The sequence below is a fragment of the Erigeron canadensis genome, chromosome 3 (genome assembly GCF_010389155.1).
Source record: "Erigeron canadensis isolate Cc75 chromosome 3, C_canadensis_v1, whole genome shotgun sequence".
Classification (NCBI taxonomy): Eukaryota; Viridiplantae; Streptophyta; class Magnoliopsida; order Asterales; family Asteraceae; genus Erigeron; species Erigeron canadensis.
The window spans coordinates 13,139,332-13,158,951 of NC_057763.1; the positions used below are offsets into that span (position 1 = coordinate 13,139,332).

Sequence of the window (19,620 nt, forward strand, 5' to 3'; positions counted from 1 at the left end):
AGTTTTTATTTTATTTTATATACTAATTTTTATATTGAAAATGTTATAAAACTCGTGTATGTGACACGAGTCTAAAATCTAGTATTAAAAAAATAATAGAAGAGGGACGATTTCCACAATCCGGCTTCGTTACGAATTGATCATCACCTAAAGCATGAAACGTCTCACTTTCTCTATAGAAGAGTTTTATTTATTTTAACACATTATATATGGCCATTTAAAATATGCAACCATCAACACCATATCATCTTTAATAATATTATATTAGACGACACCAAACTTAAGATCACCAATGAAGACATTCAGAGGCATCTTTCTATCCTTCGTCGTGAAGCTCGTCCCAAAGGTCGTCGAATATGATGAGATAGTCACGTCGTTCTTGGCTATCGTCGAAGCTCGGCGGAAAAAAAAATTATATGTATAATATGGGTATGTATATGTGCGACTGCATTTATACTATAGGGTACCTGCGCAATGCGACTACAATGTTGGTGTTGTTATTAATTTTATATAATTGATATAAAAGAGGATAATATATTTTGAAGGTTGTATGTTGTTAATAATTTTATTAAGTTTATTATAAGTACATTATGTGAAGATATTATTTAAATTAGTAAATAAAGGAGATGAGTATTTTGGGTAATCAGATGTTAAAAAATATTTTGGAGTATTGGATAGATCAGTATGTAGGTTAAGAATAGTTAAAAGTTGAAGGGTAACATACTTTTTAAATATAAAAAGTTAAAGAATAAAAAAATGAGTGAAAATAATTTGTTTTATATGAGAGTAAAGATATAAATTGAAATAAAGGACATTAATTTTCCAATATTTTTTCGCTAAGAAAGCCTTTACTGGGCTAAAACTCCAATAATTACTTTTTTTTTAAGTTCTTCTCCAATAATTACTTTTTTTCTGAGTTCTTCTATAACATAAAGTCATATAAACAACATCTTTTAGTTTGCTTCTTGATTGTGGCGTACAAATTTAGCTATATATTTTACTTTTGTTATTTTGATATTTACTTTTTATATTTTATAAAACTTTATTAATCGCAATATTTTTTACATAATGTTTTTGCACTTAGTAGTGTAATGTTTTATTTATAACTAGTGAAAAGCCCCGAGCTTCACTGCAAGCAAAATTTAAGAAACATAATGGTACGTAAAATTTACGTGTATAAGGTAAGTGGTACATACATGATATTAGAAGTATGAAGCCAGACTTGTTTCATAATTTTCAACTGAGCGGCAGACACACGACTGACAGATAAGCCGATGTTTAAGTGACACTATACTGATACATTCTACTGGTAGAAAACCATGTGTTCCAAAAATTATCAACGCCGAAAGCCCTGCAGCTGGCCTTGGCCAGCACTTGTAAGATCTTAGCAATTTAGTACATGGTATAACTGGTTGTAGTTCTTTTCAGTTTTCAGTCATAAAACATCAGGACTTTTGCCCATCTGTGGAGTCTACTATAGTGCCTTACCATGAGACGTAAATTGCCACCAAATTCAACTACCATTACAGACATTTAAATCAGATACGACAAAAAGGAAAGGAAAACCAACAGTTGCTAGACTCCCTACAGGTGAAAGGCTAATTGGTAACAATGGCATCATTTCCTATCGAAGCAAAAGACACCCTCTTTTTATCTGACCCAAAGTTAAACATATGATCAGAGTCACCATCATCAACAGGAACACTACTTGTAGAAGGAAAACTAAAAACAACCCGCTGACTAGATTTCTTTGCTCCAAAACTATATAACGGTATAGCAGGCAATTCCTTTGACTGAGGGACAGCAGTTACCGGAAAGGATGGCATAATGGATGGTGTGGGTGGCTCTGATGCAGAGCTGGTGTTGACAGCGAATGGGAAAGTAAATCCACGGCCGTTCTCAGATGCCATAACTTGCCATGGGTCCGGCCGCTTGGGAGAAATTGGCTGAAAGGTTCTCTTCCTAGGGACATCTTGGCTGTTGATTTGGTTGTCTGTAGACCACGGCTGACCTATTTCTTTTCCCTTGCTTTTGGCGAATGTAGACCTCTGTTTTAAAGCAAAAAGTTAAAACTAGTACAAACATAAACAAAAAACTGCTAAAGGCAATGAAGGCGGCAAAAGTACCTCATTTGCAGCGCCCATATTCTTGATACTAAATGACGGCACACCAGCCTCGTCAACTGAGCTAAGTGTATTGGTAGCCGCATTTAAATTAATCACTGGATCTTTATTGATTACTTGTGGGATCGACATAGCCGAAAATTTCTGCAAATCAGACCCTGTTGCTAAAAATGAACTTCCCTTGAATATCAAATCAGTATCTTGCGAAGACGATTTTTTCCATCCGGTTGCTAGCTTCAATTCAGCTTCCTTTTCTTTAGGGGTAGGTATGTGCCTGTCGAGTTGCTCCAATATTTTTCTAACCGTCTCATTAGATGGTCCAGATGAACTTTTCACCCCTCCAAGTGTTTGTTCTAGTTTGGTGGTTGTAGAGATAGTTGAAGTGCCACTAGTTCCGGCAGTTGCTGAATTTCTTTCAAATACAGGCATAAAACTTCTAGAAACACTGGAGGAAGAAGTATTTTGAGCAGATGTATACTTGTTTCTAACACGGCGAATCGGCCCAACGGATCCATAGCCACCATCCATCACATTACTACTCGTCTTCACCTGTGGTGAACAGCAAACGTATTACAAGGTCTATACAAAATTTTAAACTTCCTCGTATTGTTTCCGCGACTTCCTTATACCAAGAAATATAAAAAAAGAATATACATAGGTATAATTGTAATATATAATGGAGATAGGAAAACTCACATATTAGAGATCTAATAACCAAAGCTATTTAAATTAAACTAATATCCGAGTCTTATGCTAGCAAGAGAGAAACAAGTCAAGCAAGGTTCGAATCCCTTTCTGACCGGATAAAGTTTTTGATGTATCCTTACTTTCTTTTCATGGGGGTGATATGTAGTTCTATGTATACAAGCATACAAATCTACGTTGTTATAAAACATTATTGTATGATTATGACAGTAAATGTTCCATTCAAAGTTTGGAAGAATTAGACTAGAAATTGGAACACATTGATTCCGCTTGTTCCCGTCCTTCGAGAATCAGTCCTCCTTCGTCTTTCTTTCGATGATCAGACCTAAGAAAGGCCTTTTGATGACGTTGGGATGGTATTAATTGTACATGTACAATCACCAACAATAAGCATACCCAGTAAATAAATTGTGAAGAAGCTAGGATCGTAAGTACCTTTGAAGAATTAGGAGTACGTGATAGTTGGAATGGGGCCAGAGAAATGGTAGAAAGCCTGCTATCACCTTGCAATTGATTCAGCTGTATAAAAAAAAGAAAAAGAAAATAAAAGCGACTGGAACACTTAAGAAATATCCAATGAATAATAAAGTTAAGATCCGAAATTAGAAAAAAATCATAAACATACTTTCGGTTTAGGTCTAGAATACGGGGTTCTTGCAAAACTATGAACCCCATATCTGCCTCTTTGACTCTGAGGGGTCATATAACCCCGCTGGTCTTGTACCATGGCACCTGGCCAACAAGTAGATGACTTTGATGAAGGATTGAGGAAGTGCGGTCTTAAAGGGGGTAAGTCATTATGTTGCTGTTCCCTTCCATCTGCTGATATGTTAGTGTAAGTATTATAGCCCAGCTCTGATGTTCGACTTCCCATATAAGCTCTAGCAATATCTATCGGTGAAGCAGCAATTTCATCTTGCATCTGCAGTGAAGATATTTTACAATAAAAACACATTAAATGCTAACAAAATAAATAACTTCACTGTATTTACAGCAGTGTCACAATTGATATAAAATGAGCTATATCTCCCGCACGTTCCAGTAAAAGTGAAACAAATAACATATAAACTACACTAAAATCAAAGCATCGTATTTGACACCATCCAAAAGGCAAAATAAAATAAAAAAAGTCAAAAAAATAACTAATTAAATCTAAGGACCAAAACTAAAATTGTTTAAGGTTAGTGTGAACGAGAAAAGTTTAACTTAAAGAAGATATACCATTGCACCATAATATGGTGTATCCTACATTCCTACTAAAGAATCATATTTGAAACCACTAAAAAGATAAAAAAATAATAATAATAATAATAATAATAATAATAATAATAATAATAGAAAGAGTTGTAATTAAACCCGAGGGACCAAAAAAAGCGCTAAAAATCTGAGGGGGCAAACGAAAAGTTTTAACTAAAAAGTGTACCATAATACGGTGCATCCTACCACATGGGATTATAAACCCCTAATAATTGGTAAAAGGAGAGCTCAAATGAATGTATATAAAACATGCACCACAATTGTCTACATTACTTACATAGAAGTTACAATATTATATAGAACACATAAGAACGCGAAAAAGATAGGCAAGCAGAAGATTAACTTATTTCAGCCCTTAACCCCTTAAAGAGACGATCTGCTTGAAGCTCTGGTTTCAAGAAAAAAAAATGCAATGAAGGCAGCTTCTATTTGAGATATCGAAGATTATGTTTTTCTAATCTTATCGTGAACTGTACCTAATTAATGTGGGCCTTATAATTAGTAAGTTGTTTTCTTGTGCAACTTGGTGGCTTATGAGGTATGTCTCATATTGGCTAAATTGATATAAGACCCATCTTGTAATGTAACATTATTACTTTTGTTCTTGACATTATTTAACCAGGGTACACCGTACACATCACCTAACAAAAAAAAAAAAAAAAAAAACACTGAAAAAGATGGTCAGCAACAAAAAGTGAAACATTTGTACTCACGTTCGACTGTAGACGAGGCATTGGGGTCTCGAACACGGTCCTCTCAGCATCATATTGGTGCCCCATAGTTGATCTAGATGGGACTGCAGGATCCAACACATCCACTCGTGCTTGCCCCTGAAGAACCGTACTTGATGATTTCTTCTCTCTCTCAGCATTAGAACTTGAGTCAACCAATCTAGAATTCAATATCTCCATCAGGCGTTTGCTTTCATCCCTGCATTATTATTCATCATTTGAAAAGGAACATAAGTACGAAACATAAAGTATGGTTGACAATACCAAGTACTAGTAAGAAAATACATTCAACAAAGCACTTTACCGAGAGAACTGTTTGCCTTTCAGCAGGTTCTCAATTTGATCTACACCGAGATCACCAATTGTATTCTCTGATTTATCTTGTTGGACGTCATTATGTTGTAAGCTCCTATTCAAATTTTCCATTTGATTACTGGGACCCGCATCTCCACTGCAAGTGGATACTCCAATCTGCACAAACATAATGCATGAATTGTAACAACCATCACCCAAGCGTCCCATCAGATGGTACTTTTCCGTTCGTCACTTCTATGGCTAGTCATTTACATTTATAGTTCGCCATAAGTCAAATTAGATCAAGTACAATTGTACTTTTGTAAGATTTCAAGTATAAAAAATGTGAGTTCTTGTTCATTTGAGTGCTAGTGCATTTAGTATTAGGAAATTTGGTGCAAAAGTTCGAGTTCGAAGGATACTAGTATTGTAGAAATGCCAAATAACCTGAAAATACTTAAATCGGAACCAAATAGAATTTTAAGAAGTGGACATAGTCATATGTATAGTCATTGGTAAGGTAATTTAAAAATAGAATCTAATATGACAGTAAAACATATTTTCAACACTGGACTTTTTGTGGATAAAAGTCAACTAGGCAAGGGCGGAGGGAAGCTATCTAACCATAGTCACATGGAACGCGGTACGATATGGTACACGGAACGAAAACAGGTACGCAGTTCGTAAGCCTCCAAAATCTGGTACGAGGGAGGGTAGGTTCATTCGGAACGCCAATTATGTACGCGAAACGACGCACCCTTTTCGGTACGTAAACTTGGTACAAAACATATAAATAACTACTTGTTATTCATACCAAAATCCAAAAGTTGTTCATAATCAAAATCATAAAAAAATAAACCATAATTAATCGACCCTGGGTCATATGAAAATTGTATGAAATAAACCATATAAGCCCACTTCCTTATCAATCAACCTATATGAAAATTGTATTTTATGGCCCAATATAAGCCCACTTCCTTATCAACCCTAAAACTTTTCCCACTTTAAATAAAGAGGACACTACAGCCGCTACTTTTCTACTCACTTTTCTCCCCCACCGGAAAAAAAAAACGATTTCTCTTTGCCAGAACGTTGATTTCTATTAAAAGGTACGGTGAACCGAAGCTAAAAGGAACGCGAATTTCAGCCTTGATACGTCAAATCAGGTACGCTTATTTTACCGTTTCGGATCGCGTTTCGCCTTCGTCCGAGACGATTTCGTACCGCGTTTCGGTACGAGGTGTACCGTACGAGAAACCCTGCTTCATACCCGTTTCCTGTGACTATGTATCTAATCTTATCCTTTCCAACTTTGGTTTTAAAAAGCGCGCCCCAGACGTGCTTAAGCGCTAGGCGCAAGCCTTAGAGGTTTTTGGTACCCAAGGCACAGGGTGTACAAAAAACGCTCGCTTTTTGGACTTTTTTGTGAGCCCAAGCACCAAAAAGGGCTAAAAAGCATGAGCCTTTTTTACACAACAAGATTTTTTCATAAATAAGAATTTTTTTTCCTTACCTTTTTTTTCTCAACAAGATTAATCTTTTCTTACTCAACAAGACCAACAACATTTTGAGGGTTTCTTTTCAAACACCAAATTTGATCAAAGCCAGACTTAAACAAGGCTTACTAACGTTGTTTTGGGTATCTCTCTCTTAAGTTTGTCACTTTTTCTCCCTAGAAATCACCAAATTCATTCTTCCAAACCCAAGATCCATACAAGTCTCTTAACTAAATCAGTTTTTCTATTATATTTCATTGCCAAATCGTAAGTTATTTTCTTAAGTATGTTTATAAACTAATAGTATGTTTATAAACTAGAATGGTGTATTTTATAGCTTAAAAGTCGATTAAATCTTGAGTTGGAGCCTAAACTCTCGTTTCAAAATTTTTGGTGTATTTTATAGCTTAAAAGTCAATTAAATCTTCAGTTGGAGCCTAAAATCTCGTTTCAAAATTTGACAAGCCACCAAGCTCGTTTGGGACTAAATTTCGAGCTTCGAATATGATTTTAAAAGTGTAGTTCGTTTGACCATTCCGACTAAGCTATGTGTCATGGTTTCCAAACGAGATTTGTTTGGGCCATAAGGTTAAAATTTATATTTTTCAAATGGGGTTCGTATGTCAGAATTTCAAACGAAATTTGGATTGTTCGAGTACATAATGTAGGTGTGCATAGACAGTTTGTGTGCAAGTTCACTGATCATTCAGGCCCGTGCATCTGCACCTGACCCACTAGCTTGTCCCACTCCTGACCCACTAGCTCTAGTATACGTTGGCATAAGTCAATACAAGTGAACGTCAACGTCAAATAATCGTCAATAAATGAATATATATATATAATATCGTCTTTACGCAAGTTAAACAACCCGTATACACGGCTATGATCATGCTGGTTGAGCGAGATGGAGACAAGGTTTGATAAGGATGATGAAGGCATCTTGTACTTCAAGGGAAAAGCTTGGGTTCCAAAGGTTAATGGGTTGAGAGATGTACTCATGAATGATGCCCTTTCCTAAGTGACAGGAACAGATTTCTTGAATAATCATAAACTTTGGGATTGAAACCCTTTGGCCATGCCGCACTAGGCTTGACTGCCTAGAAGATGATGATTTAGCCATTTCTACAAGTGAAAACTGAAATTGATTGAAGAATTTAGGGTTTTGCAAGCCAAGCAATTGACAACTTCCAGTTGTGCTTTTTCTGTCAATCTTACAACCTGCAAAGTCTGAATTTGAATACCCAATTAGATCAAACCCGGAATCTTTGGGATACCAAAGACCCAGCTTGGGTGTACCTTTAAGGTACCTAATTCTATAGTAGTAGGAGCATTAACTCAAATATTCCGAAGTGTCATTTCAGAGTTTTTGGGAACAAGCAAAAGTAAGGTGACTTTCGTAGCCCCACTTTATGTGTTTTAGGGTGAAAAGTATACAAATATTTTTCTAAATTTTGTCCATTGCTATTTTTATTATGTACGGTATGTATTGTTCATTGAGTTGTAGTTACCCATTCATGTTCATTACTTGGTACCAAATCGACATGTGTTCATGGGATCTGTACATTAGGGTCCTTGGAATGCGTTCCCGATACAAGTCCCATCCATATTGTCCATTAGGTTTTTTATGAAATTTGCGTGCATCATCGGTGTGTTCGAGACATTTGGTATGTAACTCTCTGCTTTTACATATTGTACAAAATATTTATGTTCATAAAGAATCGACAGAAATTCATGTTCATCACTAGTTCTTTTGTACAAAAATCTACGAACTCACCAACCTCATGTTGACATATGTTAGTATACTTTTCAGTGATCAAGCTAGGAAAGGATAAAGTAGCTAGGAGCAAGAGCATTGGATCCAGGAACTCATGCATCTTTTGTAAGTTAGCATTCCTTGATTGACTTTTGATTCACAGGCTTAATGCCTTGTATGCACCCCATTTGAGGGTTGAATGTCGTAATGACATATTAACATTGTTCATTTATGCATGTTTTGTTCATGTTCAAACGTGATTTGATGTGGTTGTACATGTGCAAGTTCTTGTTCATTTAAAGATATCTAGAGATTTCTATGTAATTCCATGTCATGTTGTGCTTTCGTGACATTCGGATGTTCCGCCTATTGACATGTAGGGTAAGTACTTAACAAGGCTTATAAACATCCAAGTTTCATTCAAGAAAGTATAACCCAAATACCTTGACTTTCTTCCAGACCATGTACTAACATTCTAAGATTGATATGTATCAGCATGGTGAAAGATACCAGAAAGAAGTTCACACAGTGAAAAGAATAGCAAATAAAAGGGTGCTCTAAACTATCTTTTCTTATATGACCAAACAACACACTAAACTGTTGACCTCTTTGATTTCAAACATTATATATAACATTAAACATGTCAGTGCAAAGTTTTCCACGACGCGCCTATACATCATATCTTTTTAAAATTAGTTGGATGTAGAATCTTTCAATGGAATTGGAATTTGAAAGAACGGAATTTGACGGAATGTTTTTGATTTTTTGAAGATTCAAGTGACGAATGGAATGAGATTACTTCCCCCATCCTCAAAGAATGAAGATTCCATTCAATGAGGCAATGTTTACATTCCCAATGGAATGATATTCCTTCGTCTTTGAAGGACCAAACACACTAAGTAATGGAATCTCATTCCAATTCCATCAAATTCTATCAGAATATGTGAACCAAACGCGACCTTAATTTCACAGAAGATACTAGAATATTCTCGAGATTAATATGTACCTTAAGAAGACAAAGCTTGCTATTTATCAGAAAATGAAGGTGGTCTCAAACATTCATGATGCTGAGGCAAACCCACTGAACCGAGCCAATCCAGTTGACACGTTAGGCCCAGCCCGAGATCAGAATGGCCCAGACTAAAGAAGGGTTATTTTCTTTGCGTGCAATTTGCTGGAACATTTATTATTTATTTTATGCTTATCTAATTTTCTGTTTTTAGTTTCCTAGTTTATCTAGGATTGTTAGTACTTTATATTCGTGAGGGTTTTCATTGTAAGACACTTCTGTTTTTCTTCAATTAAGAACTAATAAGTTCCAGCTTTTGATAGCTTTTGATTCGTTTGTCTGATCTCGACTTGTTTGCGTGAGAAACAGTGACATGGTTCAACTGCAACCCTACTGATGACGTGTGTCAGTTGGCACTAAAAGTTGAAAAACAATTGAAAGCAAAAAGCAAGGTAGTGGCTGTTCGTTTTAATGCTACCAGATCAGAAGCCTTTAGAGAAGTGCAAGTGCAGTCAACACATCAGTTAGCTCCAAAACTGTTCCATTAAGAAGAAACTTCCATTGCCACAACACCATCGGTTAACACCCCGTCAACTACTTCCAGATTAACCAGGTGCTATCGATGCCAAGGTCTAGGCCACTTTGCTCGGGAATACCCGAACAAACAGTTAGCAACTCTCACCGAAGACACGGCAGATAATGAGTAACTTGAAGACATAGTCACAGGAAACGGGAACGCACCTGCGTCTTTCGTACGGTATACTCCGTACCGAAACGCGGTACAAAATAGTACCGGACGTGGGGGAAACGCGATCCAGTTCGTGATAATGGACGTACAGGATTTGATGTATTAATTGAGTAAATCGCGTTCCAAGAGCAATCTTTTTGTCGTTTTGGTCAATTGAAGTCGCCGTTCCAGATTAGAGAAATCGTGTTTAAGGGCGCGATAAAGAGTGGGAGAAAGGAGAAAGAGATATAAAAGTTTGTTTTGACACGTGGAAACGGAGGTAAGCCGTGGTCAACGGCTCAAAACTGCCCAAATTGTTCGGATCTTACCTAGAAATAAAAGATAGAAGAGAAAAGAAAAAAAAGAGAGAGGGAGAGACGGAGAGAGAGAAACCGAATGGTGGAAATTGATGGTGGTAGATATATAGGATAGAGGAGAGCATAGATATGTTTGTTTTGACTGAGAGGCTATTTGTTTTGTAGTATGACTATTGAATCACATCAATTTTACATATTTAACCCTTATAGTTTTGAACTTTTTTATTTGTCTTATGAATAACACTCTTAGTTATATGTTTTTTACCAAAATTTACGTACCGAATATGGTACATCGTATCGCGTACCGAATCAACGTTCCGAGTGAACCTACCCCCCTCGTACCGGATTTTAAAGACCTACGAATCGCGTACCCGTTTTCGTTCCCCGTACCGTATCGTACCGCGTTCCATGTGACTATACTTGAAGATGACCGGGCAGAGATTATTTACCCCGATCGTGGGGAGTCCTTGGTTACACAACGGGTATCGAGTGTTGCCCCACTTTCAACAAGTGATTATACACTATGGCTTCGCAACAATATTTTCAGAACTAAGTGAACATCAAAAGGTAAGGTTTGTACCGTTATTATTGTGATACTAATCGATGGCTTGTATCAAATGATAAGAACAATAAGAAGGATACGCTGGTATTCGAGAACCAGTAAACTCCCAAATTAAACTAAACAAGAACAATAATCTTCTGATAATATTCCACACCTCAAAATTACAACCCTAATATTCTATTTATACTAATCATATAGCTTGGGTAACAAGCTAACTAAATAATAATAATAATAAATATATCATTAATAATCAATAAAACACTTTCCTAATAATAATATTACTAATAATAATAAATAATGTGGAGACGTATCATATTGATGGAAGAAGATGTGAAAACATGGTGGTGACTAGCATGGTAGAGAAGTTGGGCTTCTCGGTGGAAGTGTAGAACCCATCCCGATCCATATTAACTTACATGGTTAAAGAAGGGTAATGTTATGAAAGTGCATCAACGATGTCTAGTTCAATTTACCATCGGAAATCGTTACAAGGATGAGGTTTGGCATGAGGTTATCCCCATGGACGCTTGTCATATCTTGCTGGGAAGACCCTCGCAGTATGACATAAAAGCACAACACGACGGGTTTACCAATACTTATTCTTTCAAAAAGGATGGAGTAAATATTACTTTGACCCCACTTGACACACGCAAAATAGGAACAGAGGCTCTTGTTGTAACCGGTCAGTCTTTTTAGACTTCACACACTTTGCAAAACCACCTTTTTTGTTTGCTCTAATTGTCACAGAAGGTAGACCCAGTCGCGTCTACCAGCCCCCCCGACCCGAGTTGCAACCACTGTTAACCGAATTCCAAGACATTTCCAACTGAAATACCCGCGGGATTACCCCTTATGGCCTTATGCGGGAGATACAACATTGCATTGATTTTGTACCCGGGACGGTCATCCCAAACAAGCCTGCCTATCGTATGAACCCAAAAGAGTTTGAAAAATTGCATAGACAGGTTACTGAATTACTTGACAATGGCCTTATTCGGGAAAGCATGAGTCCATGTGCTGTCCCAGCATTGTTCGTACCAAAAAACATGGAGTGCATATCGAATGCGTATCGATAGTCGAGCCGTGAATAAAATAACAGTCAAATACATGTTCCCTATTCCTTTGATGATCTTCTTGACCACTTACATGGTGCTAAGATGTTTTCCAAGATCGATTTGAGAAGTGGTTATCATCAAATCCGAATGCGACATGTGACGTGAGTTGAAAACGGCCTTTAAAACTAAGGAAGGGCTATATGAATGGATTCAAGCCCCTTAATGGACGTTGTGTCGTCGTTTATTTTGATGACATTCTTGTGTTTAGCCAGGATTTGTCACAACACCTCTAGCATCTTCATCTTCGACAAGTTTTCTTAATTTTGCGAGAGCATAAGTTATATGCCAATGGCAATAAATGTCGCTTTCTGTCTCCTGAAGTGCTTTTCTTAAAGGGTCTCCTGAAGTGCTTTTCTTAAAGGGTGTTTGGTATAATGGAATGGAATGATAATCATTTCTTTAGTTGGTAACATTTAAGAATGGAAACAAGAGGGTAGAAAGTGGAAACAATTCCATTCTCAGCATTCTTCATAAAAGGAGTGGAAAGGGTAGGAAACGAAAAAAACACACGCTTACAGCAACATCATATATCATTTATGCAGAAAACAAATTAGGGTTTATTAAATCCTCACTCTATTCGCCAACCCACCTTCGATCTAAAATAGCACTTTTGTTTGTTTTTCACCTGCATAATAAATGGATCAACATTGATTACAACATCACCATTTGATGTAATTCTCACCGCCACTTTACCAATGGTTAGTACATAAATTTCAATGTTATTTTCTTTTCTTTTTAAATATTTTCTTTTCTTTTTAAATATATATTTTAATTAATTATTATTATCTTTTATTTTAGGAATAATGGCATACGAATGTAACCACCTATGACAAAATCGTTATGTAATGTAGTAACCTACTCAGATGGCTATGTAATGTATGCACCTATGTTTTTTTGGCTATACTATGTAAGGACCTTTTTATTTGGGTCAATCAATGTAAGGACCTATGTAATTTTTTTGGCTATACTATGTAAAATCCGTACATATTTTACATAGTATAGCCAAAAAAAATAGATGCATACATTACATAGCCACCTCAGTATGTTACTACATTACATAACCATTTTGTCATGCGTGGTTACATTCATATGCCATTATCCCTTTATTTTATGTTTTTATTTTTAATATATTGTGATATATTGCTGATGTGAATTTAAATTTAAAATCAATAACAAAACAAAAAATATCATGCTTAGTTTTTATTTATTTATTATTGACCAAAATAATGGCTATTTCTCATTCTCATTCTTCGTATGTACCAAACCGTTTAATTGAAATAGTTTCTTTAGGTCCATTCTCATTCATACCATTTCCATTCTCTACGATTTACTTGTACCAAACGCCCCCTTAGATTTCATGAGTCAAAGATTGAAGCCATTACTACATGGCCGACTCCAAATAGAATTCATAAGGTTCGTAGTTTCCATGGTTTGGCTTCTTTTTATCACAGGTTTATCAGAAATTTCAGCTCCATAGCCGCCCCTATAACTGAGGATGGACTCCCGCTGCCTCTGTTGCTTTCGAAGAACTTAAAGTCTTAAACAGAGGGTCACTCAAGCACTCGTCCTTGCATTACCAGATTTTCAAACGGACCTTTCAAGTTGAATGTGATGCCCCGGGATTTGGAATTGGTGGTGTTTTAAGTCAAGATGCTCGTCCCATCGTTTTTTTTAGTGAAAAACTTGCGGATGCAGAATAGAAGTATAGTACCTATGATGAAGAGTTTTATGTCATCATTCAAAGTTTGGAATATTTTCTTAAGGTCCATTCTTATTCATACCATTCCATTCCATTCTCTATGATTTACTTGTACCAAGCGCCCCCTTAGGGTATCTTATTTCCGGAAACAGGATTCGGATGGATGAGTCAAAAATTGAAGCCATTACTACATGGCCGACTCCAAATAGAATTCACGAGGTTCGTATTTTCCATGGTTTGGCTTCTTTTTATCACAGGTTTATCAGTAATTTCAGCTCCATCGTTGCCCCTATAACTGAGTTTCGATGGACTCCCGCTGCCTCTGTTGCTTTTGAAGACCTTAAAGTCTTAAAACAAAGGGTCACTCAAGCACCCGTCCTTGCGTCACCAAATTTTCAACGGACCTTTCAAGTTGAATGTGATGCCTCGGGATTTGGAATTGGTGGTGTTTTAAGTCAAGATGTTCGTCCCATCGCTTTTTTTAGTGAAAAACTTGCGGATGCAAAATAGAAGTATAGTACCTATGATAAAGAGTTTTATGTCATCATTCGAAGTTTGGAATATTGGCGACATTATCTATTACCTAATGATTTCATCTTGCTTAGGTTCATTCATGGACAACATAAGTTAAATTCGCGTCATGCTAAATGGGTTGAGTTTCTACAAGAATTTTCTTTTTTGATTAAACACAGATCTGGAATAACTAATACTATGGCTGATGCTTTGAGTCGGCGTTGCGCATTGCTTACTTCCTTACGTATTCCAGTAGAGGCATTTGATACTTTCAGTTCTCTTTATCCATATGATCCTGAGTTTTCTGAGTTATGGTCTGCGCCAACAGGGGAATATTCTGTCCAAGATGGGTTTTTGTTTAAAGGGGTACGTTTGTGTGTGCCCAAGTGTTCGTTGTGGGATGCTATCGTGTTAGAAGGTCATCAAGGTGCGTTTGCTCGACATTTTGGAAGAGATAAAACACTTAAACTCATCAAGGAGCGTTTCTTTTGGCCAGGGTTGTTGAGCGTCGCCGGATCTGTCATATTACTAAGATGCATCATTCTAATGCTGGTTTTACACTCCTTTGCCTGTTTTCCAGAGGCGCCATGGAAAGAAGTCAGTCTTGATTTTGTGGTTGGTCTGCCGTGAACTCAACACCGGTTCTCTAAAATGGCACACTTTGTGCCATGTGCTAAGACATATGATGCTAGTCAAGTGGCTCGATTGAATTTTTCAAAGATTGTAAGGTTGCATGGTGTGCCTAAGACCATCACATCTGACCGAGATGTTAAATCTGACCGAGATGTTAAATCTGACCGAGATGTTAAGTTTGTAGGTCACTTTTGAAGGACATTGTGGAAGCGATTGGGGTCACGCCTCAATTTTAGTAGTGCTCATCACCCACAAAGTGATGGGCAAACCGAAGTCACTAATCAAAGCTTAGGGAATTTGTTGCCTAGTCTTGTTGGGTCTAATCCCAAATAGTGGGATTTAGTTTTTCCCCAAGCTGAATTCGCCTATAATAGGTCAACTCACAAATCGACAGGTATGAGTCCTTTCTTGGTTGTTTATGGCCGCAACCCATTTACACCATTGGATCTCGCCCAATTACCTGCCACTGAACATTTTAGTCTGGAAGGTGAACAGAGGGCTGAACAAATTAAGCTGATTCACCGCCGGGTTAAGGAGCAAATTGCTAATAATAATATTGTGTATCAACGCCGGGCAAATTCAAGACGCAAGAAAGTTGTCTTCAATGTGGGGGATCTTGTTTGGATTCATCTTAGTAAGGAGCGTTTTCCAGGTGGCCGTGCAAGTAATTGCAACCCCGTGCGGATGCACCTTTCGAGGTGTTAGCTCGGATTAATGATAATGCATATAAAATTGACTTGCCAGAATGCCAGGTCACTATAATGTCTCTGCCACTTTCAATGTCGCTGATTTATCACCCTATCTGCCAGAGCTAGATGACCCATTTGACTCGAGGACGAGTCCTTTCAAAGGGGGAGAGAATGATGCAGAGGCAAACCCACTAAACCGAGCCAATCCAGTTGACCCGTTAGGCCCAGCTCGAGATCAGAATGGCCCAGACTAAAGAAGGGTTATTTTCTTTGCGTGCAAGTTGCTGGAACATTTATTATTTATTTTATGCTTATCTAATTTTCTGTTTTTTAGTTTCCTAGTTAATCTAGGATTGTTAGTCCTTTATATTCGTGAGGGTTTTCATTGCAAGACACTTCTGTTTTTCTTCAATTAAGAACTAATAAGTTCCAGCTTTTGATAGCTTTTGATTCGTGTGTCTGATCTCGACTTGTTTGCATGAGAAATTGCATCAATTGACTCCAAATCTTTTTGCGTGAGAAATTGCATCAATTGCCATAAAACTCTATACATTTGAAGTTTATAATGTTTTTGAGGAAAAAGTTTCATAAATAAATCAAGAGCAATAAAATATTCGGCGATTCCATGCGATTACAATAGTTTTTGAAGAATCAATTAACTAACAAATAGAGCACATGTCAAAGAAACTGACACATCCCTATCCACCATGTGAATTGCTCTAATTCTTTTACAGATAAGCCCATAGGAAACACCACATTTTTCCAGAAAATATACGCACTGAAATTTCCTTCCTTACCAGGTAACATCACACAAGAAATTATAAGAAATCTATCCTAAATTTATTGTAATTTGTATATAGAAGATACTGGCAAGAGGAAGACAACTACCTCTGTCAACGGTGTGTATGGTCAAATGTTGCAGCTCTTCAACGAAGGGAGCATTCAATATAATACATCAAAATTCTAGTCCCCTTCATTGTTGAATGCTTCTAATTCCACATGTTACATATAACTATTAATACTTTTCGTTTGGAATCATATTTTATATAATTATTTAGAACAAAAATAACCTATCCATGACAGCCTACTTCCAGAAATTGTACAATACCACTCAAGTCTCGCTAGCATAAAGTTCAATATAGGTTTGCACTGAAAAACCTTTTCCATCAACATAATGATTGGTAGATACCCAATTCATCATTGGAGATTTCCTCCGAATCACTTCTAAACACCTAACAAGCAAGCTATTCATATATATCCCTTGTTACAAAAAGCACAAACTAGATGAGAAAGTAATGCAGATACACATATAATATAACAATGATAATAACTTAAGACCCATATAACACATTCTCATATTCGAATATGCATATCAAATACAAAATAACAATAATAATAAAAATAAAAAAAACAGAACTTACCTCAGAAATATGTTTAGCAGCACCATCTGTATTTGTATTTTCAGTTACATTTGTATCTATATCTTGAGCATCATCACCTGTACAGTAGACTGCAACATTATATAAGCAAACGCCAGTATATATAATTCGAAACCCTGACTAGCTTTATAATATATAAATATATAACTCACCGTGATCAGAATAAGAATCATTTTCACAATAAGAATCTGAGCTAGAGAAAAAAGAAGGAAGGATTCTGGAGGCGCCGCTAACAATAAGACGGCGAGCTGGATTTACAACAAGCTTGGATAACCAGCCACCGCCGTCTTCATCGTGTTTTAATTCGTTAGATTTATTATTATTATTATTATTATCATTATTATTACTACTATTATTATTGGGAGAGGCTCGTGGCGGACGGTCGTAAGGAGTGGACTGGCGTTTTCGTGAATTAAATGGCTTACGCTCCTTACCGCCGGCGCCAGCTCCAGTAGAGTACGGCGGCGCCGAAGACGACGGCTTTGCATTTTCCATCTCTCTTTCACTTTGTCCCTGTTTGGTTGTTTGTTTTTTTATTTTATTTTTCATTTTTTTTTACTTCAATTTTCTATTATTAATACGAGTAATACTTTCTTTTTTTTTTTTTTTTTTGAGAGAGAGAGGGAGTTTAAATGGGTTTGGAAACTTCGTAATTGTTCGAGTCTGAAGGACGATTTTTGTTACTTTATTTTCATTTTTTTACTTCAAACGAATTTGAAAGTTCAAGATGAAAAAGCTGGAATAGAAACTGCAAATTACAAGTTACATTTAGGTGTCTTACATGTGAGGGGTTAAGTGGTTAACAGCGATGATGAAACTTCAAAAATAACAAACCACATAAACGATTTTTGCACTTAACTCTATTTTAGTGTTCAACGGGTGGTTTTAAAAAAACTAGTTTTAATACTGGTATGATATACATCATATATATCGTACGATTGATTTTTAAAAATGAAAAAAAAAATTAACATGTCTTATATATACATTTTGTCTCTCAAATAGTATCTTAATATTGAGAAACATGTATCATAAAAGTATTTGTCAATATTCAATAGTAGTTTTGGTATTAACCGTATCACCTAATCTAAAGTCATGAATCATGATGGTGAAACTACGTTTATGTCTTTTTAAAATATGATACCACATTTAATTAGATTAGCATATTAGTAAATGATTAATAAGTTAAAAAGCGATATATTAATCAAAAAATGTTAAAAATCTATTTTATCTAATAATAATTTCCAATATAATATTGTTAAAATTATAAATTTGGTGTTTAATTGTAAATTCTATCTATGGAAGGGGTATTAGTGTTAATTAGATGATTTGTATAAATACCCTTCTATAAGTCATTCATGAATAACCTTGTGGTAAGCCTTTGACAATAATTATATACATCCTTCACTCTAAACTTATTTTCTCTCTCTAAGTTCATCTTCCACCTCCCATCACCCTCTCACACTCAAACACACACATAACCCTAATTCCATCATTAAACCTTCAATTAAGCTCAAGTTTATTCCTTACATTTGGTATCAGAGCATAATCGGTTAATCTTAGCGATCCGCAATCATAATCGTAACTGATTTTGTTTGAAAATTCATATATTTGAGCTTAAATTGAATCTGAAAAATTCTGTCTTTCACGAATTTCGAGGCTAATTGTGATTCTGTCTTTCACGAATTTCGAGGCTAATTGTGATTCTAATCATTGATTCGTGAAAAATTTTGTTTGAAAATTCACATATTTTCTCTATTCTCAAAACATGTCCGATTGTTGTCTCGTGAATGGTTCTTACACTCATGTTCCTAGTTTGCTTTAAATTCAAATTTGAAGATGAGTTGTCATAAATCATAATCACGTGGTCTTCATAAAGTTTGTCTAGTATTTTTGTTTCTAATTTTTTTTATTTTTGTCTTTCATATGATCGTATTGTTCAAGTCGAATAGCCAAATTGGGCTAAATTGTCCTTTGGGGTAGTTAATTTTGTTGGACTAAATTTTTTTTTCTTGATTTGTTTTTTTTTTTTTGTATTGGGCTGTCATAAAGTTTTTAGTCAAAATGTCAACCATAACTTTCAAATATAAACATTGAGTCGTATCATCTTCATGAAAGTCAAGAGTGTTTATGTTTTCGAGGTCATGTTTGTGTTATTCAAATGCTACATGCGTTTTCGGATAAATATGAAAAATACAGAAATCTTTGGAAGGAACATGAGAGTCTTAAATCTACTTTTAACCAACTTGTTAGGTCCGGTTTTGATTATAAAACTGGAGCTCTCCAGCTGCATCTGGAGAGTATGAAGAATTGTCCGAAATATTAGAAGTCCAGTTGCATCGTACAGTTTAAGCAACTGATGACTTCCTCCAGTTGAGATCTGAAAACTTAAATCTGAAGACCTTCCAGTTAAAGTCAAAGACAACAAGTGGAAGAAAGGGAATGACAATGGCAGCGAAGCCCAGTTGACATTTCACCAGATCAATCAACTGGAGATCCTCCAGTGTAAATGCCTTTATAAAGCTTTACACTGATTACAAGGAAGACCTTTTACACTACAT

The 19,620-nt window shown here is 36.1% G+C and overlaps 1 protein-coding gene across 2 annotated transcripts; it reads right to left on the minus strand.

The window, feature by feature from the left end:
- Nucleotides 1-1,322: 1,322 nt before the first annotated feature.
- Nucleotides 1,323-17,629, minus strand: LOC122592673 (nuclear pore complex protein NUP1). Of its 2 annotated transcripts, none has more exons than XM_043764957.1 (8): nt 17,215-17,629; nt 17,045-17,121; nt 5,121-5,287; nt 4,799-5,015; nt 3,454-3,750; nt 3,264-3,347; nt 2,127-2,672; nt 1,323-2,048 (listed from the first exon to the last, which is right to left on the minus strand). In XM_043764957.1, the coding sequence occupies exons 1-8, from the start codon at nt 17,609-17,611 to the stop codon at nt 1,599-1,601; spliced, it is 2,235 nt and encodes a 744-aa protein (XP_043620892.1). In that variant the 5' UTR covers nt 17,612-17,629; the 3' UTR covers nt 1,323-1,598. The 2 variants fall into 2 exon arrangements, with proteins under 2 accessions (XP_043620892.1, XP_043620891.1); XM_043764956.1 differs by having other exon boundaries at nt 17,045-17,133.
- Between the last annotated feature and the right edge of the window lie 1,991 nt (nt 17,630-19,620).

Coding starts and splice junctions, on each gene's coding strand:
- LOC122592673 (XM_043764956.1), bottom strand. CDS start 17,611: ATGAAAAATAAAATAAAAAAACAAACAACCAAACAGGGACAAAGTGAA. Junction 5,288..17,044: donor CTGCTAAACATATTTCTGAG/GTAAGTTCTGTT, acceptor ATGTTTGTGCAG/ATTGGAGTATCCACTTGCAG. Junction 5,016..5,120: donor AAAGGCAAACAGTTCTCTCG/GTAAAGTGCTTT, acceptor ATAATAATGCAG/GGATGAAAGCAAACGCCTGA.